This window comes from Ovis aries, chromosome 2, assembly GCF_016772045.2.
Source record: "Ovis aries strain OAR_USU_Benz2616 breed Rambouillet chromosome 2, ARS-UI_Ramb_v3.0, whole genome shotgun sequence".
NCBI classification, from domain to species: Eukaryota; Metazoa; Chordata; class Mammalia; order Artiodactyla; family Bovidae; genus Ovis; species Ovis aries.
This window is the reverse complement of record NC_056055.1, coordinates 221,409,740-221,431,781: the sequence shown is the minus strand read 5'-3', so window position 1 is coordinate 221,431,781 and position 22,042 is coordinate 221,409,740. Positions and strand designations below refer to the sequence as shown.

General features: G+C 56.9%; 3 protein-coding genes across 13 annotated transcripts in view; all 3 read right to left on the bottom strand.

Moving 5' to 3' along the window:
• Positions 1-1,968: 1,968 nt before the first annotated feature.
• On the bottom strand, positions 1,969-9,262 carry GMPPA (GDP-mannose pyrophosphorylase A). Of its 4 annotated transcripts, none has more exons than XM_042244299.1 (13): positions 8,987-9,262; positions 8,261-8,321; positions 8,058-8,155; positions 6,753-6,856; positions 6,309-6,495; positions 5,887-5,946; positions 4,696-4,826; positions 3,534-3,668; positions 3,330-3,427; positions 3,117-3,163; positions 2,813-2,905; positions 2,534-2,702; positions 1,969-2,254 (listed from the first exon to the last, which is right to left on the bottom strand). In XM_042244299.1, the coding sequence occupies exons 2-13, from the start codon at positions 8,298-8,300 to the stop codon at positions 2,154-2,156; spliced, it is 1,263 nt and encodes a 420-aa protein (XP_042100233.1). In that variant the 5' UTR covers positions 8,301-8,321; positions 8,987-9,262; the 3' UTR covers positions 1,969-2,153. The 4 variants fall into 4 exon arrangements, with proteins under 4 accessions (XP_042100233.1, XP_027821026.1, XP_060267323.1 ...); XM_027965225.2 differs by having other exon boundaries at positions 9,222-9,262; XM_060411340.1 differs by having other exon boundaries at positions 1,969-2,702.
• Positions 9,263-9,863: 601 nt separating this feature from the next.
• On the bottom strand, positions 9,864-12,928 carry SPEGNB (SPEG neighbor). The gene is made up of 4 exons (XM_027964855.2): positions 11,944-12,928; positions 11,008-11,318; positions 10,274-10,411; positions 9,864-10,090 (listed from the first exon to the last, which is right to left on the bottom strand). Exons 1-4 carry the CDS (start codon positions 12,084-12,086, stop codon positions 10,053-10,055), a joined length of 630 nt encoding a protein of 209 aa, XP_027820656.2. The 5' UTR covers positions 12,087-12,928; the 3' UTR covers positions 9,864-10,052.
• A 1,543-nt stretch (positions 12,929-14,471) lies between these two features.
• The window catches only part of SPEG (striated muscle enriched protein kinase), a 58,405-nt gene continuing 50,834 nt past the window's right edge, over positions 14,472-22,042 (bottom strand). For all 8 annotated transcript variants that reach the window (XM_042244285.1, XM_042244287.1, XM_027965219.2 and 5 more), the window contains 10 exons: positions 19,764-19,880; positions 19,446-19,613; positions 19,225-19,347; positions 18,905-19,072; positions 18,162-18,777; positions 17,457-17,696; positions 17,153-17,376; positions 16,247-16,322; positions 15,906-16,055; positions 14,472-15,546 (listed from right to left, as the gene is read on the bottom strand). In XM_042244285.1, the coding sequence (XP_042100219.1) occupies positions 15,354-15,546; positions 15,906-16,055; positions 16,247-16,322; positions 17,153-17,376; positions 17,457-17,696; positions 18,162-18,777; positions 18,905-19,072; positions 19,225-19,347; positions 19,446-19,613; positions 19,764-19,880 (2,075 nt within the window). In that variant the 3' untranslated portion in view covers positions 14,472-15,353. The remainder of the gene's footprint in view (positions 15,547-15,905; positions 16,056-16,246; positions 16,323-17,152; positions 17,377-17,456; positions 17,697-18,161; positions 18,778-18,904; positions 19,073-19,224; positions 19,348-19,445; positions 19,614-19,763; positions 19,881-22,042) is intronic.

Here is a 22,042-nt window from a genome sequence, read left to right as displayed (position 1 = left end):
TCGGCCCCCAGCTAGCTCCCCCTCGCTGATTTTACAGAATAATCTTTTTATGGAAACTGAATTTTTTTTTTTTAAAAAGCGCTAATGGCAGGAGCGCACCCCTCCCCCGCATCCCTCTCCCCCCATCCCATACTTCCCACCCCAGTTCCCTCCGTTCTCCCCACGGGCCAGCACCCTCCTACCCCTACAGGGCCAATGAGGTCCAGGAGGTAGTGAAGGGGGACCCAGCGCTCTCCCCTCAGGAGGCCGGACACTCCCACGTTCTGGGTCATGGGATGTTCTTTTTGGGGTGGAGGGGGACTAGGCCCCTGCCAGACAGACTAGGCTTGAAGAGTGAAGAGCAATGGAACTTCTCTCCTTAGAAGCCCCCTCTCCACCTAAGCACACAGACAACAGTGACCTGCTCTGCCTGGGGTGGGGGGCACACCACAGAGACCTCAGCTTCACTAGCCCCCTCCACTTTTAACACTGACCCTGCCCCTGCCCCCACCCTCACTGGGCCCAGGAGGGGGTTCCTGGGGGCCAGGGCCTGACACAGACTTATTGGATTTCACGGTGTTTTGCTGAGAAAATAATTAAATTATCATATTTATGATGAAGCTGCCATGGCCTCCGCCAACCACTCGGAACAGAAGGGTCAGGACTGGGGGGAGGAGAGGAAGGGACCGGGCCCCTGGCCCCATGGCCCCCCGCCCCCAGGCCTTCCCTCAGGGGCTGACCCCAGCCTAGAGGAGCCATCTGCAGCCCCCTGCGGACCCCACGCAGAGGCGACAGAAGGTCCGGGCTGGAGGCAAGGGACTGGAAGGACCAGGAGTGGGAACGAGGCAAGAGGCTGAGTCAAGGCAGACTGTATTGTAGATCAGGAGTGCTGAAACCCCCAGGTTGTTTCACAGGTGCTCTGACTCAGCCTGCAGGGGCCTCCAGGGGCTGGGAGGTCACACCTAGCCTAATCCCCAGGTCAGCCTCAGCCCAGCCCCTGAGAAAGCACATCTTTCTAAGTGCCCAGCTCCGAAGCTCTGAAACCCTGGGCTTTGATAAAGGCCCTGGCACCCTGCTGTCTGTCACCCCTGCCGGCTGCCAGGACCCCCTCCTCCCTCCCACCCACGCCCTGCCCCCCACCCAAGTCTCTTCGGGTAATTAGATTCCTCTCAATTAGCAGATTACGATCATTACCAGCTCATCTGGCAACTAAGCTCTGCACCCACAGCTGGGGAAGGGGGGGCACCAGGAGGGGCACACGGGGGTCACGGGTGAACACCAGAGAGAGCTGGGTTTCTCTGGGGCTTCAGGAATGTGGAAGGAAGACTGAGGACCCTCCACCTACCCATCCACCGGCCTGAAGAGGGCAGAGCCAGGGTGTGGGAGGTGGCCAGGGCTCCTCCCCTCCCAGAATGGAGTAGCTCCCACTGTGCTTCTGGAGAGAAAGGCAGCAGCTCAGGCCCATCCTGCCTGCCAGGGACTAGAAGACAAGAGATCCGACCTCGGGCGGGGGAGAATCCCCCCATCCCGCCAAAAGCCAAGCTGGGAGCAGATGGAGCTGGCAAAGTGGAAAGCGGGCCGGGACTGGGCAGGAACCAAAGAGACCGGACACCAGGTGATCCAACCTTGGGCCCTGGGTTCCCAGGCCCAATTCCCATGCCTGCCGCCTGCACCCTACTGGCCAAACGAAATCCCTCCCCCTTTCCCCTGGAACTCTTACACTCCAGAGCTTGAGCCAGGCCCAGTGAAGGGGAACAGGGAGGCAGCATCGGGGTGAAGGCAGGTTCTGTGGGCTAGGAGCCTGGAGGGCCTTCCTCCAGAGCGGCAGAGAGGCTGAGGCTGTAGGAGGGGGAAATTTACCAGGGCTCCAGATTCATTATTCATGAGCCCGCAGCAACGACTCCAATTTAAATGCTAATGTGGGGGGGCCTGACTCAGCTGCCCCCCTTCCACCATCACCCCCAGCCCAGGCACAAGCGGAGTCAGTGCTGGCTCCAGGGTTCACCCGGGTTTATTAGGGAGTGGAGAGGGAGGCCGGGAGTCCTCCGACCACCCACGTTGCTCCCCGTAAGTGCATCTGTGGAGAGCCTGCCTGGACAGAGGCTGGCCATGCAGGCAGGCAGGAGCCTCACGGGAGCAGATGGGAGTTCAGGGGGGCCTTCTGGCAGGCCCCCTCAGAGGATGATCTGGTTGGTGAAGCTGCGGCTCAGCTCCTTGTGTGGCAGAACAATCGAGTTCAGGATGAGCACCTCGGCAGGGATCCGGACGCGGCAGCCTGCAGTGTGGACCAGGGCACCAGGGGGAAGCCGTGGGGAGGGGAGGTGAGGGGCAATGAGCTGGGGGCCACCACCCTCTGGGGGTGGGGGGGACCCCTCCCTGCCCATCTGTGCCCCCTGTGACTCACACAGGACCTGACACACAGCAGACACTGGGTAAATGTTTGCTCAAGGAATACACACACAGGCACACATACACACAGGCACACAAATGCTCCCACAGGGCACGGCCATCACCTGCAGAAGTTTCTCGAAGCCAAGCACCCCGGAAAGCATACCTAGGATAGTGATGGCAGGCAGCAGCTTCCCGTCCTTGAACAGGCTCTCACTGTCCATGTGGGCTCGGGGATCGTTGGGATTGGGGTCATTGGGGGTACCCTCCACGCGGGCCCAGCGCCCCACGGTGCTCCCCCAGCCCACGATGCTGTGCAGAACACACGTGTGCTCCTGACAAACAGCAAGCAGGGAGTGAGGGGCCAGATGCAGAGCCCATGGGGCGCACCCCTCCGCTTGGCCTCTGGGGGCGCCACGTGGGTGGCATGGGCCTGGGTGCCTACCTGCAGTGTGGCTCCGTGGAGGATGATGCTCTCTCGGAGCCGCACGCCCTCGCCTATGGTCACGCCCTCCCCAATGGAGACGTTGGGGCCCAGCTGTGGAGAATAGCACAACCATAGGCCTTGGAGGGCCCCAAATCCAGTCCCCTCACAGAACAGATAAAGGGGAAGGGACCTGCTTGAGGCCACCCTACAAGCCGTGCACGAAGGAGACACCCCACCCTGAGCTCGGGAGAATCTGTACCGCCCCACCCATCCTGATGGCCACCTCCCTCCCTCCCTTCCTCTGGGTTGGGCCACTGCTTACCACCGCCGACGGGGCCACCTTAGCCGTTGGGTGGATGTAAACATTTCCTAGAAGCAGAAGAAAGGACTGGGGGCACCTGCCCCTAAACCACACCTGGTTCAGGGAGTGTGGGGCTAAGACTTCACCTCTGGATCAGTGACCGGGAGTCACAGCTCAGAGGGGAGGGGGGCTGGGCTGAGGGGCAAAGGTTAGGGATTGGGGCAGGATGGGTACCTCGAATCCGTGGACCCCCTGGCGTGTGCTTGGCCAGGCGTTCTGGGTGAGTGAGCTGGTACTGGCTCAGATAGAGGCGGGAGGCATAGAGGGCTGAGCTGGGGGCCAGAAAGTGGAACAGGGGCTCAGGGGCCAGCGGGGCCTGCGCCCATTGCTCCAAAGTCTCAGATGACCCAACCACTCCATCAGAGGCTGCTCCCATACCCTGCAGACTTGATCTGGCTCCAGATCCCATCAGTGAGGTGCACGTAGATCTGGCCCTGCCCGGCCAGGGCAGAGAACACGTCCTGCTCCAGGCGGATGGTACCTGCCCCGGGCCATAGGCCTGAAGAGTCCTCCCTGGCACAGAGGGAGAGATGCTGACATCTGTTCCCCAGCTGAGCCCGACTGGGGGCCAACACAATCTCCTGGGGACAGGAATCAGAGTGAATCCCACCACCTCTCCAGGTCTGGTCAGATCTGCTCCAGAGGGATGCTCACATCTCAGGAAGCTCTCCATCACCCTTGCACACATCACTGGCCTCTCCCCACTGCCACCCCCCGAGTTGCTGCGTCCCCAGGCACAGACCTGCTGCCCATCCTGCCCTACATCCAGAGGGAGTTCGACCAGACCTAGGTTCTCCCCCCTTTTCCCATTCTCCCCGCCATCCGCCCTCCCTCTCAACTGGATGGAATGAAACACAGACAGACTCACCCCAGAGGAAGGCAGCTGGTGAGGGCAGAGACAGTCACAGAAAGAGAGGGAGAGAGAGAGATGGTGGAGATGCCAGCTCAGCAGAAACAGAGAGGCCAGGAGAGATGGAAAGAAAAGCAGAGAGATGGGTGGGAGTGAGAAGATGGTGATGCGTGAATGAGGCATGAGATGGGAGATGGGCAGGGGAGGAGGGAGTGAAGACGGGGATCCACAGAAGGAGCAGGTCCCAGCCTAGGATGACGACCCTAGGCTGTGGTTGATGGTGAGCAGGGCTCTAGGGCACTGTGCTCCAGGGGGAGCCTGGGCCTGCGAGTACGGGTGTACACACGTGCACATGTGCGCGCGCACACACAAGCCTGTGTGCACCCGTGTGTGTGTGTTGCCGTCTGTTCAGAAAGGCATCTCTGGGACACTCAGGGCTTGAGAGAAATGGACCAGAAGGGGAGTGGGCAGGCAGTGACAGAAGAGGAACTGAGATGGATAAGGAAGAGGGACAGAATGAGGTTAGGAAGGGAGGGATGGGGAGGTTCGGCTGGAGATGACAAATGGAGACAAAAAGGACAAGGAAGGTGAGCAGGTGGATGTGGAGCCTGCAGAGACTGGGGGGGAGGTGGCGCAGGGGGTCAGTGACCAGGGGCACTTGGGGTCACAGGGTCATGGGGCCTGCCTCACAGTTGCCCATCCTGCTGATTTCGCTGGAAGACATCCCGGAGAGGTTTCAGGGCTTCCGGGGAAAAGAGGTAGATGCCGCAGTTGATGATGTCACTGACAAACGTGCTGGGCTTCTCCACATAGTGCAGGACCTGAGGACAGAGTAGGCTGGGGTTAGGGGAGGAGAGGCCACTGTCACCACCTCTAAGACCCCCTTAGCTCCAGGTCCTCCCTGCTGCCAGAGTGGTCTTCCTGCAACGCAGACTGCCCCTGGCTGCTGGCCTTCACCTTCAAGGTAAGTCTGAACTACATGCCTTTCTCCTCTCCACTTCCCAGTGTTTCCGGAATACAACTCCATGCTATCGCATACCTCCTCCGGGAATCCCCCTTCCCATCTCTTTATCTGAAAAACTAGGCCTTCAAAACCTAGTGTGAGTCCACTCTGCCCCAGAGCTGGCTTCTCAGATCCGGGCACCCCTGACCTCTGGCCACACCTCACATAGCATTTGTATCATTTGTGATGGCTGGATTTCCCACTAGTCTGAGATCCTTAGAAACAGGAACTGTCCTTCAGCTCTACTTCTCTTACACCTAGCTGGTGCCTAGCTCAAAACTTCAAAATAAAATTTATGCATGCGCGTGTGTGTGTGTACATGTATTTTTAATACTAAAGCTGGAACAAATAAAAGGGGTATGTGAAAGGCTCAGGGAGCTTCACAAACAAGGACAGAGACTCTCTGCCTTGCTGATTGTGCTCTGACTTCCGTAATTCTGGAGACGCTATGTGGCTTCCTGCCTCCGGGCCTTTGCACATGCCGGTCCCTCCATATGCAATGCCTTCCCGTCTCCTTCATCTAAACAGATCTTCTCCAGGTAGCCCTCCCCTCTCCCAGCCAGGCAAGGCTGGGTTGGGCCTCTTTTTGTGCTCTCACAACACCCCAATCATTTATCTACTGTGACGCCTTCACTCTCGCAATCCCTCTAGAAGGGGTACAAGATGAACGACCGAGGACATGCCCTACTTGTTTGACAAGAGTGGGGCCACCCCAAAGTGGTGCAGCATTTCCAGAGGTGGAGTGGTTGGAGAATGATGACACACACAGGCCCTTCACTCCCTCCTCCCACGCCCATCTCCTATCTCATGCCTCATTCACTCATCACCATGTTCTCATTCCCAGAGCAAGCACCGGCCAGCCCCCTCTCTGCTCTCACCTCATGCGTCTGTGGATTCTCCACAATGCAGCCATAGTTGAGGGACTGTGTCCTGTTAGCCTGAAAGACAGACACACCGAGACAGTGACCTGCTAGCTCCAGAGCAGCAGGGTCTCTTTCCTCTGTCTTTCCTTCCCTCTCCTATAGCACCTGGCACACACCTCCACGGCAGACAGGGCTTCAGCAACAGTGAGAACTGACAGCTGCTGCCACCCCCTCACCCGCTCCCTGCGGCTGAGCAGCCAAAGGGCTTGGGATCTCCACCGCCACCTCCACTGCTCCTGGGGTTTCTGGCACAACTCCCTCCTGATGCCCGTTCCCAGTCCAAGCCCCTGGGCTGCCTCCCCGACACCCTGCATTCCAGAAACATTTCTGGATCACACCCCCTTGGCACCTTCCAGCACCCCCTGGGGTCCCCTCACCGTGGTGCCAAGGAGCAAGAAAGGGTGTGGCTGGTGTCTGTGGACATCCAACATAGCGCTCAAGGGGAAGTCGGAGCAGACGTCAGCGTTGAGCACGAAGAAGGCTTCAGGGCCTCCAGCCAGGATCTGGTCCCGGAAATGGTAGAGACCACCCCCTGTACCCAGGGGGGCAAATTCCTGCAGGTACCTGTCCCCAAGGACCCCAGGGCCAACTCAGTGAGATCAGAAGAGACAGATATGAGGAGCCTGGGTACCTGACTCCTCCTGCTCTGAGGTACACCTTTCCGCGGTTCACAGAGAAAATAAACTCAGGGATTCACAGATGCCCCAGTAAGAATCCTCCTAGTGTGCGAGGGTGAAGTCCAGTGGATGGACCCCACTCCCGAGAACCAGAAGTTTAGGGCACTGCCCCCCAACCCCCACACCACCCATGGGCACAAACACCTGATGGGAAGGTTAAACTCCTGCTGGGCAGCTTCCAGGAACCGGGTAAGGGGCTCATCAGGCTGGTAGAAGCCAATGAGCAGAATCTCCTGCATCCCAGGGACCTGGGCACAAAGGAAGAGGTTGGAAGAAAAAAATATCTGATAGGAAAGAATTAAAACGGGGAGTAATCCCTGGTGCTGGCCACGAAGTCTGGAGACCACAGTTTCCTTCTCAGCTGTGAGGCCCCTGGGCACTCACTTTACCACTCTGGCCTGTTTCCTCCTCTGGACGATGAGGAAGTTTGGAGAAACTCTCAGTCCCTGATGTTTTAATCTTTTATTATTCTATTATCTCCTGCCCTCTCACATCTGAATTGGGGCTCACCCTAGGGAAGATTTTGCCTACCAAGCTGTATTAAATAACCCATTCATTCCCCCACCCCAATATTTATCATCTGTCAATCTGAGCCTGAGATGAGGATATAATTTATCAAGCGCCTATACTATACTAGCAGAGAAGGCGATGGCACCCCACTCCAGTACTCTTGCCTGGCAAATCCCATGGACAGAGGAGCCTGGTAGGCTGCAGTCTATGGGGTCGCTAGGAGTTGACACAACTAAGCAACTTCATTTTCACTTTTCACTTTCATGCGTTGGAGAAGGAAATGGCAACCCACTCCAGTGTTCTTGCCTGGAGAATCCCAGGGATGGCGAAGCCTGGTGGGCTGCAGTCTATGGGGTCACACAGAGTCGGACTCGGACGCAACTGAAGCAACTTAGCAGCAGCAGCAGCAGCATACTAGGCACTTTACAAACACAACTGCAAGCTTTGCCACCTCACAATGCAGGTTTAATCATCTCTGTTTTTACAAATAAGGAAACTAAGGCTCAGAAAGACTGGGAAATTTGCTCATGTCCTTATAGCAGGTAGAAACTAGATTCAAATAAAACCCTGCCTGCTTCAATACCAAAAGCAATAAAGAAATTAGCTCCTCAGTGAGCAAAGGTATGAGTTCTGTGCTTTGCTATCATTAAGGTTCCCCCAGCTACAGCGTTAAATTGTCTCTAAGATTTTTGCCTGATCTCACATTCCATGCTTTAAAAATAGGAGTGGAATCTGAGCACGAGGCCAGATGAGAGACTAGGTTAGGGCAGGAGGGCAGCTGTACAGAACAACTCCAGGGGGCAACATCCACGTTTTCATTTGTAAATGGTGGTCCCTGAAGTTATGCCTTGTGGGAAAGTCATGGTTGGAAAAGGGGGAAATATGGCATGAAGGAGATGAGCAGGAAGTGAAGTGGGAGAGGGGAGCCTATGGGGTTACCTGGGCACAAGCCTCAATATGGTGCTGGATCATAGGCACCCCCGCCACAGGAAACAGGGGTTTGGGCACCTCAAATGACAAAGGCCTGAAGCGAGTCCCTGGGAGAAGAGAAAGAAGCACATTTCAGCTTCCTGCTTTCCTCTGCACCCACCCAGTCAACCACTTCAGCCCAACCTCCTCCCCTCATTCCCCTGGCTCCTCACCCTTTTGAGGGCCTCCAATCAGGATCACAGCTTTGAGCATGATGGCGATTGCTACCTAAACCTCAAATCCCAACAGAGAAGTCAGGCTCAGATCTCACAACTCAACCCAGGAACCTGATTCATACCCTAATTAGGCCCCAAACCCCAAATAGTAACACTTAGCCCTCTCTAAGGATGTAAATCCAAAGTTCAATATGCATCTGCCCAGGACACAACACCTCATATATTTCACACAACTCAAATCCCAGCCCAGACTCCAGCTGGCCTTCAAACCCCACAATGAATCCACCCAAATTCTGGAATTCACACCCCACAATTTGACCCCTAACAGTCTTCCCTCTGGCCACAGATTCAGCAAACTCAGAAACTCAGCAAGAGACACCCTTCTCAGATCTCAAACCTCAAGAAACCTAAACTCCAAACCCATCAATTCCCAATTGTTGCATCCTGTCTCTAGATCTTAAGTCCTGTACCCCAACAGTGAACCCTGAATATTGAACCTCAGACCCTGAGTCCCAAATATCTAACTACAATCCTAAGAATGGCTCCCAAGTACTGAACTAACACTGATGCGTATATAATGTATCCCAAATTCAATTTAAAATAAACCTGAGCGACTGAACTGAACTGATATACAGGCTGAAACTGAATCCTAAAACTAACCTCTAGGTGATGAACCCTGAATCAAAAGACAGATTTCCTTAGCGTCCCAAACACCGAACCTACCAAGCCCTGAGCACGGATACCGAAGACAAGTACTGAATCTCTGGATTCGCAGAACTGATTGTTGACCCTCTGAACCCCACACCTGACTAATAAATCCTAGCCTCACGCAGCCAGAGATTTTGGGACCAACACAAGAGCGTTAGGGCGGAGAGCCAGTCAAGAGCTCCGAGCCGCTCTCGGTCTACCGTCCTCTGCCCTCTAACCCTTTCGCCACCCCTCCATCAGCTCCCTTTACCACTAGTCCCCTTTCGCCAGATCTGTCGCCCGCTACTGCTTGCTCCTTCCGCGCACGTGTCTTCTCGCAACTCGCGATAACTCCTTCGCAGAGTCTGCCGGGAATTGTAGTTCTCAACTAGCCTCTTGCTTTCTAACCAAGAGCGAGGAGGTGAGATTTATGGGAGAGCACGGGGACGGGGCCAAGGAATCGAGTGGGCCGGATCCAAATTAGAAGAATGGAGCCTGAGAAACTGAGATTGGAATTTAAGATTAGGACCTGAGCTGTCTGGGAAAAGGCCCAGGGGTATCAGCCACAGCAGAGAGCCAGGTCCCAGGGAAGAGCGAGGCTAGAGACCTGAGGGAGTGCGGCCAGCCTTGAGATGGACGGGGCCAGAGTGCAAATCCCCCAGGAGAAGGTGGGGCTTGAGCTATGCAAAAGAACACAAGACGAGTGATAGATTTCGTAGTGCAGGAACTTTTTGACAGTGAGAAGAAGTCATATCTCAGAGTCACTGTCTGCAAAATGAACCACTGGACTAGGCACCCTCCAAACATTCTGATCCCAACTTTCTGTGACCTTGGTGTGTTGATCTGGAATAAGTGTGGGTGCAAGTGCAGGGGAAATGGCGTCTCAAAAGAACAGAATAGACGCCGCGGGTCAGAGAGCAGCTTTATTAAGCAAGATGAAGGAGGGTTGTCTGACCCACCCACCCGGGGCTCCGGCCAGGGCGACGGGTCTGAGGATTCCTTTCAGGTCGCATCCACTCGAGCGATGGATGGTCCGTGCCCAGGCTGTTCTCTACTTACACCTCGTACTTGCCGCTGTACTCTGGCGTGGCCTGGCGGATAGTCAGCGTCGTGGTGGTACTGCCGATCTCAAAGAACACTCTAGGTGGGAAGAAGGGGAGGGCAGGGCCTGGGGTCAGTTTACGCGGGTTCCGCCCGGGGTACAGAACTCCGTTCTTCGCCGCCCAGGTCCCCGCCCCCTTCCCACTCCCGCCGGTTTCTGGACCCCCGCCCCGCCCAAGCTCCCGCCCCAAGTGCTGTCCTTGTGCACGTCCCCGCCCTCACCTGTCGTCTTCTTGTCTTCCCCGTTCTTGGCCCAGCCCACGTTGGGCGCAGGCTCACCCAGGATCTCGGCAATCAGTGTTACCTTGGCGCCTTTGCGCGCCTTAGTGTTATCCGGTCCCTTCTGAATCTTCGCTGGAACTAGAGGAAGGGAGAGGGACTGCCACTCAGTAAAGGACCTAGAGATGTGGCAGGCAGGTCATCACCTCCCCAGCTAATACCCGTCTCTAAATACTAGATGGTTTTAAGCTCGCTGTGTGATGTTGGTCAGGTCTTTAACCTCGCTGGGGCATCATCTCCTCAACTGTCAAGCGGGACTAATCCCGCCCTTCGCAGAGGTTAATGAAGAAGGATCAATAAAGATTCTAGGGCTGAAAATCTGGAAATGTTCGCACATCTAGCGGTGCCTCAGAAATTGCCTTGGGCTCAGAGCCAGAAGACTAGGGCTCTAACCCTGCCTCTGCTTCTGGCTCTCAGTGACCTTGGGGCCCTGGAATAGCGTGACTGAAGCCCTTAGCGGACTTCTTAGGCCGGATGGGATGGAATTCTGAGGGTAGGAAAGGAGTACGCGCACGGCCGGCGCTGCGCCCTGGTCTGCGGCTCAGGCTGTGCGGGGGCTGGGCCACATCCCCAGGCGGACTCGGGGAGGCCCAGCGGTAAGCGCAGCAAGACCAGGCTGTGGGCGCCCGCCAGCTGGTACTCCGTGCGGTGACACTGCCCCCAAGGGCGCGTAGTACCTTCCACAAGGATGCGCGCCGAGCCGGAGCACTGGCCGAAGGGGTTGGTTACGTTGATGCTGTACTGGTTCAGATCTGCCAGCTCGCCATCGTGCACCACCAGTGCCACTATGTCAGGGTCCTTGAAGACATAACGACACTTGGGCCCGTCGCGCAGCTCCTTGCGGTCCTTGCCCCAGTGGGTGAATAGGTCCGAGAAAGCCGAAACGCAGCAAATCAGCTTTGCCGCGCTGCCCTCCATCAGCAGCACCAGGTCCTTCAGCGGCTCCAACACTCTCGGTGGCCCCTTCTCGCGCAGCTCCTTCCAGGACCTACCCACACCGTCCAGGTCAGGGCCCCAAGCTCTCATGACACTGCCCGGGCCCACCTGCAGCCCTGTCCATCCGTACAGCATCCCTTTCTCCCCACCACCACCCAGCCCACTAGACCCTTAAACGTGTGGGGGTGGGTAGGGAAGGCAGCTGCTCCTAAATTGTTAGTAAAATTGTCTATTCTGGCAGCCACCCCTCCACCCCTCAGAAACCGCTCTACTCTAAGTCCAGTGACCATACAGGTACATGACAGTGTTCTCAGTATCAGTTCAGTCACTCAGACGTGTCCGACTCTTTGCAGCCCCATGGACTGCAGCAGCGCCAGACTTCCCTGTCCATCACCAACTCCTGGAGCTTACTCAAACTCGTGTCCATCTAGTTGGTGATACCATCCAACCACCCTTCCATTCTCCTCCCACCTTCAATGTTTCCCAGGATCAGGGTCTTTTCCAATGAATCAGGTCTTCGCATCAGGTGGCCAAAGTATTGGAGTTTCAGCTTCAGCATCAGTTTCCCCTCACCCCCCAAATACAGTATTCAGTCTACGCCATCCCCCAAATGCAGTTGTGAGTGTTCTGCAGCTCCAGCTCCCTTCCTCCAGTGGTTCGCCAGAGCTCCCCCTTACCTGTGGGCCTGGTAAGAGGCCTGGATGCGAATGGCTGCTTTCTGAACCTGGAGGTCGTTGATATCCTGCGAACGTCCATAGGGAGGGGCTGCAGCGGAGCAGAACACAGCTGCTGGTTTTCTGGCAGGAGCCGCTTTGGACATCTGGGGAGCAGGAAACAAACAAAGAGTTCTAGGCTGACACAGATATTCTGAACTTCAGCCTTTTCCCTGTGTGAGAGTGTCTAGGCTGACCTGAAGATCTAGACTCGCTGTGAGGGCTCAACTTCACCCTGCTGGGTGACAGGCGGCATGCCCTTCCAAACGGCAGGGCCAGGGTGCCGGTAGGTGTTCAGCCCCAGGCCCAGGTTTTATACATGGCTCCCCTCCTTGCCTTCTTTGGTGTGGTTGACCCAAGCCCCCGGGGACCCCAGCCCCCATTCCCTGACCCACACAGTCTCCTTATTTAGCCTGAGGATGCCTGGGATGCTAGCTCAGCCACTGGGGCAGCCCCCAGGGGAAACCTGAGCAGCTCTGGGATGCACCACACGTCAGCACCTGGAGAGCTGGGCAGCTGGGCATGGCCCCATCCCCTTCCCAGAGCAGGCGCCATCAATCTCACTCCCAGGAGAACTAGGCACGCTTCAGGTCGACAGGAGACTCAGCTCCCTGCTGGGGCAGTTTACACTCAGGTCAGTCCCTGGAGAGAGAGACAACACATCTTCCTGGACACAGTCAGTTAAGGGGTGTGAGTGTTTGTGGAGGTGCCCTTGAATAAAGCCAGAGTGGTGATGGACTTCACTGTCCAGCTAGCCAATTATGAGAGGCCCACGTGGCAGTCAGGACCAATCTGGAAACACCATACTCCCCCCAACCCCAGGAGTCTAGGGTTGTCATTTCTACGCTGTGCCTCCTGGTGGTAAACAGATAAACCTAGAAGGGACCTTAAGGATTTTTGAGAACAGCAGCCCCTCCTGCCGCCCCATTCCCACACTCCCCTCCATGTGACATCGTAGGGTCTGGCTGGGCTACACTGTCCCTGGAGATTGGCACTGACTCTGACACTCTAGGTCTGCCCAAGCTCCCTTCCTGGGCATAAGCTGGTGTATAGGGGCATCAGACCACCAGGGATGAGGGGGCTAACTCCTCTGAGATTTGCCTGGAGTCCAGCCCACCCAGGCCAGAGCACTAGATAAACCTTGCTTCCCTTCACTGTAACTGCCTGCCCAGGTGTGGAGCGCTGTCAGCTTTTGATCAGAGCAGTTTTGACAAGGCTCTGCTGACATAAATTACCTTTGCTCCTCCGGGTTTGGAACAAGCAGTTCACATGCCATTTCCAATGGAGATGAGAGGGAAGCTCAAGATCAGAGGGGGGACGGGAGAAGAATTTTACCATTTATCAAGATATGAGTTCAGGCACCTCATTTTTATATGAAAACACTTGCAGTGTGTAGGGGATTAGAGACTCTCACAGACAAACTGTATATCTTCATCGCTAAAATGGCAGGTGGGAAAGGTGGCTCTCTGGCCCCTTCCAGCTGGCCCTAATATCCTGTTATTTTATGATGATGGGGTTTGGCTCTTCCCTTGTGTCCTGAGAAGTCAGAGAGGCTGGGCTGGGCAAAAGGTGGTTTGGACTACAGCCACGGGAGCCTCAAACTTGATCAGCAACACACCAGCACCGGCTCAATGTGCTCATGGTGAAAGGCTTTATTCATTTTACATGGCCAAGAACAGAGTTTTCAGTCTGGGGAGGGACAGGGGGGCACAGTCCCTCTGGACACAGGACCTGGCTCCCCCTCCATCCACTTCAGGGCAGGGCAGCCCAGTTACAGTACCCAGTGACCCTTCTGTGGCACTTCAGGAGGGCAGCTAGAGTCAAGGCACCTTAGCACCCAGTGGATCCCTGGCTTGCCGTGGGAATAAGGGCCAGACTGAGTGTCCCTGGACCCCAGGGAAATCCTCAATGGCCGCATCGCAGCAGGCGTAGTGACAGCACTCACAGCTGCCCCGTGTGTGCTGATTGGTGCTCTGACACAGAGCGTGGGCTCATGAGCCTGTCCTGCTTTCCTCTACAGCTCTTTTCACCATCTCCTCTCACCAATCATCATGATGAAACCCTCTCTGCTCCAGGGGTCAGGACAAAGCTGCCCTGTCCCCTGAACAGAGTGAAGAAGGCTGAGCCAGGATGGGGGTGTGGGCTGGTCCCTTCCAGAGCCCAGGAAGGGCTCCCATTGTGATGGTGGAACATGTGAGAAGAGGTGGGGGCCACCCATATGGTTAGAGGCTGAGGGTGGGGATTCAGTGGTCCTGCCAGGATTTCAGAAACTTTAGAGGGAGAAACACACCCACATCTTTCCTCTCTCAAGGAATAAGGGACAGGTGAGGGGCCAGGAGGGTCAGGTGCAGGGGAGGAAGGTCCTAAGGTGCTAGGTGGTATACCTTGGTTCTCACTGGCCCAGAAAAGGCTGGAATGCCCCGTCCCAGTACCCTAGCATCATGTATGCGCTGTACCCCCAGCCATCCCTCCCCATAGACCACACACATAGGTCCTGCTGCTTGTTGTTTTTATTTTCCTTGTGACAGACAGACAGACAGCTGCACAGACAGCTGGATGGCTGGAAGGGTGGGGTGGGGATGGTCAGGACAACATAGGCAAGAGGGATTGGATGGCAGGGAGACTTCATAAAAGTCAATAAATAAATAAATATGAATGAGAAGGAGGGTGAAGGCCACAGAGAGGCGGTGGGGACATCCTTGGGCCAGCGCAGAGGGCCCAGCGCTGCGTTCACCAGGATAGGAGGAAAGCGCTGCTGGCTTGAGACCCCGCCTCCAGCCTTCAGCCCTCCGCACTTCTCTTTCTGGGGAGGCTGGCTGCTGGCCACACGCCCCAACCTGAGTCCTCTCTCCTCTCCCTCTCCCCCATCGCTGCCCTCTCTCACCTACTGCCTCTGGCTCCCATACACTGTCTCCACGTCCTGTTCCTGCTTCAGTGACACTCCCAGCCCCTGGCCTGTAGACACCCTGGGCTTCCCCCCACTTTCCTCCTCTCCATTCATTCACACTCTCCTGGGTTGGCTCTCCCCCAGATGCTCTGTCTCCCTCCCCCAGAACCTCCGTAGAGTCTCCCCCTCCCTATGCCTCGGCTTCTTTTCCTCACTTGCCCATTCCCTCCTTGTCCCTCTTGACCTGATCCTGACCCCACCCAGCCTGGCCCATGGGTCTCCCGCTTTGGCTCCAGCTGGGTGGCATTGGCCGAAGCCCAGGGTCTCTGTCCCCACAGGTCCATGAGGTAATAGCCCGGCCGGATGTTGCTGCTGGTGGTGTCCGAAGCCCCCCCGGCCCACCCGGCTCCGCGGGGGCCCTGGAATGTCCCGGGGCGTCAGCGGGAACCCCGAGTCGAAGCCCGAGGCCGGGCTGTGGTCCGAGGCGCTAGGGGCTGCCTGGGTAAGAGCGGAGCAGCACCTTGTGGCGGGTGGCGGCCTCGGCCCTGCGGCGCCGCTGCTCGCCCAGGAACTCTTTGAGCCGGTTGGTGGTGAAGGTGAGCGTCTGGCGGCGCAGTTTCATCAGGTAGGCATCCTGCAGCCACGGGTGGGCCAGGCAGTCCTGCACGGAGGGCCGGCTCCTGCCAGGCCAAGCCAGGGACAGTGAGGCTGGAGGCATGGCTCCCAGAGCAGGACAGACTCCACCCTCCCAGAGACAGGACTCCCAATCCCGGATTCATCCCTAGGGAGTGAGTTTGGACAACTCTGGGACTCAGTTTCCCAGTCTCTGAAATGGGGACAATGATTCTGCCTGTGTCATAGGGCTGTTATGGGCTTTAAAAGGTGGCAGAACAGCCACTTAGGAAAAGTAGGAGTAGTAACTGTAATAATAGCAGCAGCAGCGTATTATTGGTGTGGGGTAGGAGTTGGGGGGCTTAGGTGTGGGCTGGGCCAGGGAAAAGGTCATGCTGGGAGGCTGGCAGGTGTGAGACCCACTCACCAGGGATGTACTGAGAGGACCTTTCGCAAGAAGAGGGTGGCACTCTGGGATGTGTTGGGGTACAGCTGGAAGGCATCAAAGCGGCCCCCCACAATGCGAGCTTCTGTTTCCTGGGGGTCTGGCTCATAGAATGGGGAGCGTCCACTGAGCCTGCAGAGGGGACAGTTCAGTTAACAGATGCAGACTGAGCGTCAACTCACAGGTCCAGGGGGACAGCAGTGTGGGGGTTTCTAGGGTCACAGCACTCGGGGACAAGGATACCTGGGTACTTGTGTGTGTACATGCATGTGTGGCTGGGGAGGTGGGGGTGCAGGCAGAGGGCGGGGCCCGGGGGCACTCACATGATGTAAGTGAGCACACCCGCTCCCCAGATGTCCGTGGCAGAGCCGATGGGGTCTCCCTTCACCATCTCAGGAGCTGACAGGAGACAAGAGGCCTTGGTGAGCCAGCTTCCGGGTGGCAAGGGAGCAGAGAGAGGCAGCGTGTGCCACTGGGGGCTTGGGAAGCAGGACGGTGCCCAGGTCACCAGACCACGGGTACAAACACAGCAGCAGGCCCCGGATACTGGTGGGCTGCGTGGCCCCTGGGGGAGACTTGGGGCACCTGAGGAATCATCCCAGGCACTGAATGTGTGTGTGGGGGGGGGTCCCCAGAACTACAGAGGAGCTAAGAAGCAGATGATCACAAGCTCTCTCAGATCAGCTCCAAAGGTGGGCGCCCATTCACAAAGAGTGTGGCCAACACTAAGATTAAGAGCCTCTGAAGTCAGCCGGGCTGGCTCTAATCCCAGCCTGCCCCTTCTAGTGACAGGACCCTGAGCAATGTACTAAACCCATCTGGCTTTCCATCTCCTCTGTGAGCGTGGCTTGCACAGTTATTCTAGGGAATGGAGATGATGAACAGAGTATTTGGCAGGTAGCTAAATGGTAGCTAGTTTCCCTTATTTATATAAATTAATAATCAATTCTCCTGTCTTTATCACATCCTGGGTCTACCATGTACACTGATACTGAAAAACACCTCCCTACACCTCTGTTTCTTCTTCTGTAAAATAGGGGTACTACTATGCCAATCTCCAGGGCTACTGTAAAGAAAAATTGAAAAAAATCCATGGAAAGGACTTAATTCGCGGCTCACATATAGTAAGTACTCAATATATGCCACGTATGTGGGTGAAGTGGGGTGAGCCCTGGCTGCCGCCCCTTTGCCAGTACCACATTCCCCCTTGGATGGCATGGTGCCCTCACCCATGAACTCCAGTGTGCCTGTGCGGTGACCCAGGGGCCGCAGAGCCTGGGGGTTGTAGGGCTGGGCACTGCCAAAGTCCACGATCTTGAGGGCGTTGTCAGGGGCCAGCAGCAGGTTGTCTGGCTTGATGTCCAGGTGCAGCACGTGGCGGCCATGGAGGTAGTCCAGGCCTTGCAGCAGCTGCACCACATAGGTGGCCACGTCGTCCTCTGAATACCGGAATCTGGAGGGATGGGGGTGTCAGAGGATAGCCGAGCCCAGCTCCCCCCACCCCAGCTCCTTGCCCCCCAGATGCCCAGCTACCGGTCGCTGAGCCCACAGAGGAGTTCCCGGTTGCCGCAGCTCTCGGCGATGAGCACGAGGTAACGCGGGGTGATGTAGGCCTCGTGCAGGGCCATGAGCCGCTCGTGGTGCAGAGTCCTCAGCACCTCGTACTCCTGCAGGACCTGCCGCTTGCCCTCGGCCGCGTATGGCACAATCTTGGCCACGAATGTTCGCCCGGTGGCATTCTCCCGGCAGGCACGCACCACACCAAAGCGACCCCTACGCATTGGGGGGCATATCATAGGCTCAAAGGAGCGAAGGGGCACTTGTACTGTGCCGGCTAAGTGGAGGGTAAGCAGGGACCCCTGGGAGCAAGGATGCTGTGGTTCCCAGGGTGGGCCCTGGAGTTCACTCCTGAGATCCTGGGTTTGAGTCCCAGCTCTGCTCTTCATTGACTCGGCACTTCAGGCATATCCTGTAACCTCCCCAACCCATCCATGGAATGGAATAATGCAGTGTCCCTCTCAGCTGTGAAAATTAAGATCACGAGGCCAAAGTGCTGGGCATGACGCCTGGCACAGAGAAAATCTGAACTGACTCATGCTAAGGACCCAGATCTCATCTTCCCAGGCACCCCCAACTCCCCAGGCAGGCTGGTCTTCTCTCTGAATCCCCATTGTTGCCGAAGCTCCATACACTCCCACCTCTGTCTTCCTTCCCTCCCCCAGCCCTGGTCCCACTTGCCTGGCCTTCTCCTCCAGGAAGGTGTAGGGTTTCTGAGGGGGGCCCTTTCGAAGAGTGGTGCCCTCTGGCCCAGGAGCCCTGGGGGGACCACCCCCAGGGGAGCCTACCACCTCCTTGGCTGGGCTGAGGCTCCGCACAGTCACTTTGGTGGGCTCAGGAGGGGGCTCGGGGGCTGGGGGCTCAGGGGCTGGTGGTGCAGACACAAAGGAGGTCACCATATACAGGGGCATTGAGGAAGAGGCTGTTTTTACTGCTTGAGGGGCAGAGGCTGGGGTGGGGGTCCCAGTGTCAGAGACAGAAGACGTGGGCTCACTTGGGGAGTCCTGGGCACTGGGTGGGGTAGGTTCTACTTGCTGGACAGCCTGCAGGCCCCGGTGCTTTCGTGGGGGGGTTTGGGGTGGTGGACCCACAGCCTTGAGGGAGGACAAGGCCTGGCTCGGGGGTGCTTGGGAAGATGAGGGGCCAAGAGGGGCTGCCTGGGAGCCTGGGGGAGCAGGAGCTGGGGAGGGGCTCAGTGGAGGGGCCAGTGAGGTAGGAGCGTCAGGAGGCGGGGCCCTGGCTGGCCCTGAGGTAACAGGGGCATCTCTGTGAGCAGCAGATGGCAGAGCTGAGGAATCTAAGTAGAGACAGAGAAAACCATCACCATGGTGTCTCGGGGGCAAAACCAGGTGCTCCAAGGAGGGGCTGGACCCAGGGCTCAGTGACCCTGCCCTCCCTGGCCACCCCCGCCCTGTCCCACTGACCTTGCACGCCCCTGACGAGGACTTTCTCAGAAGGGTTGCTGAAAGGCCCTTGCCCAGCACGGTTGGCACAGGCCACACGGAACCTCACAGTCATGCCGACTGGTAGGTGGGTCACGTTGTAGTAGCAGTCGGGGATGCCCGAGCTCACGAGGTGCCAGGAAGACTCCCCTACAGGCAGCATGGGGCAGGGGCTGAGGCCACAAAAAAGGTGGCCCAAGCTCCCAGTGCCATCTGTGAGGAGCTCAGGGAAGGTACTTGTCTCCCCAGCTTCTCCATCCTCCACCTGCCCCCCACCCCTGACCAGCCTGCCAGTCCCTCACCATCCACCCGCCGCTCCAGCGTGTATGTGCAAGGTGCCTTGCTGTCTCCCGGCTTCCAGAGCACCAGTGCTGTGTCCTGGTAGGTCTGGGGCACCTCGGGAGGAGCTAGCTTTCCTGGGGTACCTGGGAAGAGAAGTGGAGCCCCAGTGAGCCCCTGCACCCCATCGAGCCCTGTCCCACCACCTGCATCACTACCTCCTGGGTCCCTGCCCTGGACTCACGAGCCACAGCCACGGTACAGGAGCTGGTGATGCTGCCCAGGACATTGGTGGCAGAGCACTCGTAGAGCCCCGCATGCCGCTTGCCCACCCGGGGGATGCTCAGTAGCTGACGACCATCTTTGCAGGACACGATGATCACCGAGGGCTCTGACCGCAGGGACTGCTTGTCTGCGGGCAAAAGAGGAGAAGGAGGGGCTGCAGAGTGAAGCAGCACACATGTCCTCTGGGCCCCTCAGCTGCCACTTCCCACTGAACATCCCCTGGCCGTGGGGCCACTTGCCTACCCCTCTCTCTCTGGGGGAGATATGATCGCCTCACCTTTCATCCAGGAGATGTGAGGTGCAGGGCAGGCTGCCGGTAGGCAGAGCAGGGTGGCTGCCTCTCCCTCCAGCAGCACCTGGTCCTTGAGTTTGATGTGGAAGACTGGGGGAAAGTCTGAAGCGAGAGCAAAGATGGTCATGGGTCTGCAGGGACTCCGGCTCCCTCACCGCTGATGGAGGGGAGGTGGCATGTGAGAGCTAGCACTGCCTGCAGAGGGCAGAGTGAAAGGCCATTTCTTCCCAGGCAGATGGGGGAAGGAGAAGGTCTTGCCTTTGAGAATTTCCTTTGGGGTGAGCATCACTTTCCCAGGCACTTGCTGTGTGTAGAACTATTTTTCCTTTCACTGATTATTGAAGACATGTTGTAGTTGCTACCTCGTATGTTTGTAAGTCACTTTAAGCACAGCCTGGCACTAAATAAGTGCTCTACAAACACCTGGTTTTGTTCTATTTTTGTTTATTTGGCTATGCTGCACAGCATGCAAGATCTTAGTTCCCTGACCAGGGATTGAACTTGCGCCCCCTTGCAGTGGTAGCACAGAGTCTTAACCACTGGAACACCAGAGAAATCCCTATAAGCACTTGCTAAGTAAGATGAAAACAAATATTGAAAAGCGACAATGGTTAAGCTCCTGCAATACCCATTCATTCTGGGGTACCACAGGGCAAGCGACAGGAGCTGGTGACCTGGCCTGAGACTCCCAAGACCAAACATGTGTTCAGTCACAATGTGCAATTTCAAAAGACCGAAAGTCAAGGCAAACCTGGGGTAGACCCTGCAAGTGTGTCAGTCTCCCCCATCCCTTGTCCCCCCTAGGGTCTGGGGCACCTGTCCCAGACCTTCTACACCCTCGCGCATATTAGCTAAGTGAGAGCTTTTGAAATGGAAAGACAATATCTGCATGACCTTGGACCATATCTGTAAATTGAGGAAAATAATAACACCAAGCTCACAGAGTTGTCATGAGCATTCAAAGAGGCAAGTAAAGCGCTTAGCAGATGTCTAACATATAATAAACGTTCATAGATGCTAGCTTCTATTGTTGTGATTATTATCTCGTTAACATGCCCAGTGGAGAAGCCAGGCACAGACCCCCAAAGAGGCTGTTTCAGCAAAGCTGGCTTCCAGCAGGCTGGTGAATGGGCCCACGGCAGAGCTGCAGATGGCCACTGTCTTTGCTCCAGGTCTTTGCTAGCCTGTGGCTCATTAGTTCCCTGAGGATTTGCACTTCTGCTTCCTGGGAATGTCTTTTTAGAAAAGTCCCATCCTGGTCTGGTGATGGTAGTGGTGTGTGTGGTGGGGGGGAGGGGGGTGGATTTCTTTCATGTGGACTGAGAGGGAGATACACCTGGGAGCCCTGGCTCCTGTCTGTCTGCAGAACCAGCAGGGGGCTGGGTGTGGATGAGCTGTGAGAAGAGGATCTGCAGAAGAGGCTGACAGGACGTCAGCCTGCCCCTTTTCCCACTGTACCCCAGCATTCCCCTAGGAGGGCTCCCACACCCAGGTGCCATCAAGATGAAGGGAATATGGTTTTGTCAATGACCACCTTCAGATCAAGGGAGGATACTGGGTAGCAGGGAGAGAGGGAGCCAAGGAGAAGGAGAGATGAAAGGTGACCCTGGTCCAGCTCTGCCAGTCCCACTCCCGATCCTCCCAGGGGCCAGCCCGACTTGGGAAGGTGGGTGTGGGGCAGCCTTCTTCCCGAGGGGAGGGGGCAGAGGATGAAGTAAGGAGACATGGCCTCGGCAAGAAACCAGCTGCACAAGCAACATGGAATCGGGAGGGGGGGCCCAGGTGGGAAAGGATCAACTGTCCCCAGGCCTCAGGCTGGCTTCTCTCTCTATGCAACCCCCTACCCCTCCTTCACTGCCCCTGCCCCCACTGGCTGGCCTCCCTCCCTCCCTCTTCCCTCACTACAGCCCCCTTCACCCACTGCCTAGGGTGAGATGCCCAGACCCCCCCTCCCCGCCCCAGCCAAGGACGGACGAGGTCACATGTTCAGTCACGAGACCTGCTGAGGTGCATCTGGAACAGTTCTGAGTAGTTTTATCGGAAACTTGAGAAGAGATCTGTGACTGATAAAGGCCCTGCATGTAGCCTGGTGTGGTGGGCCTGCTCCTCTCTGCAGGTTGGTCTGGAAACCCTGGCCTCCTGAACTTCTGCCATCCATGGGTAATGCTCCCCACTTTCAAGGGGAGGACTGAGGTAACCCAGGGGGGGAAATACCTCCCCCTCTGTAGCCCCAGGACACGTGGTCAGAGAGATAGACCAGGGCA

Excerpts from the sequence above, each read along its gene's own strand:
- GMPPA (XM_060411340.1), bottom strand. The coding sequence starts at position 8,300 with ATGCTCAAAGCTGTGATCCTGATTGGAGGCCCTCAAAAGG. Across the intron at positions 6,857-8,057 it reads ATATTGAGGCTTGTGCCCAG|GTCCCTGGGATGCAGGAGAT; the intron begins GTAACCCCATAG and ends CTTTGTGCCCAG. Across the intron at positions 3,428-3,533 it reads AGCCAGATCAAGTCTGCAGG|CTCAGCCCTCTATGCCTCCC; the intron begins GTATGGGAGCAG and ends TCTGGCCCCCAG.
- SPEGNB (XM_027964855.2), bottom strand. The coding sequence starts at position 12,086 with ATGTCCAAAGCGGCTCCTGCCAGAAAACCAGCAGCTGTGTTCTGCTCC. Across the intron at positions 11,319-11,943 it reads GCCTCTTACCAGGCCCACAG|GTCCTGGAAGGAGCTGCGCG; the intron begins GTAAGGGGGAGC and ends CGGTGTGGGTAG. Across the intron at positions 10,412-11,007 it reads GGCGCGCATCCTTGTGGAAG|TTCCAGCGAAGATTCAGAAG; the intron begins GTACTACGCGCC and ends CCCTTCCTCTAG.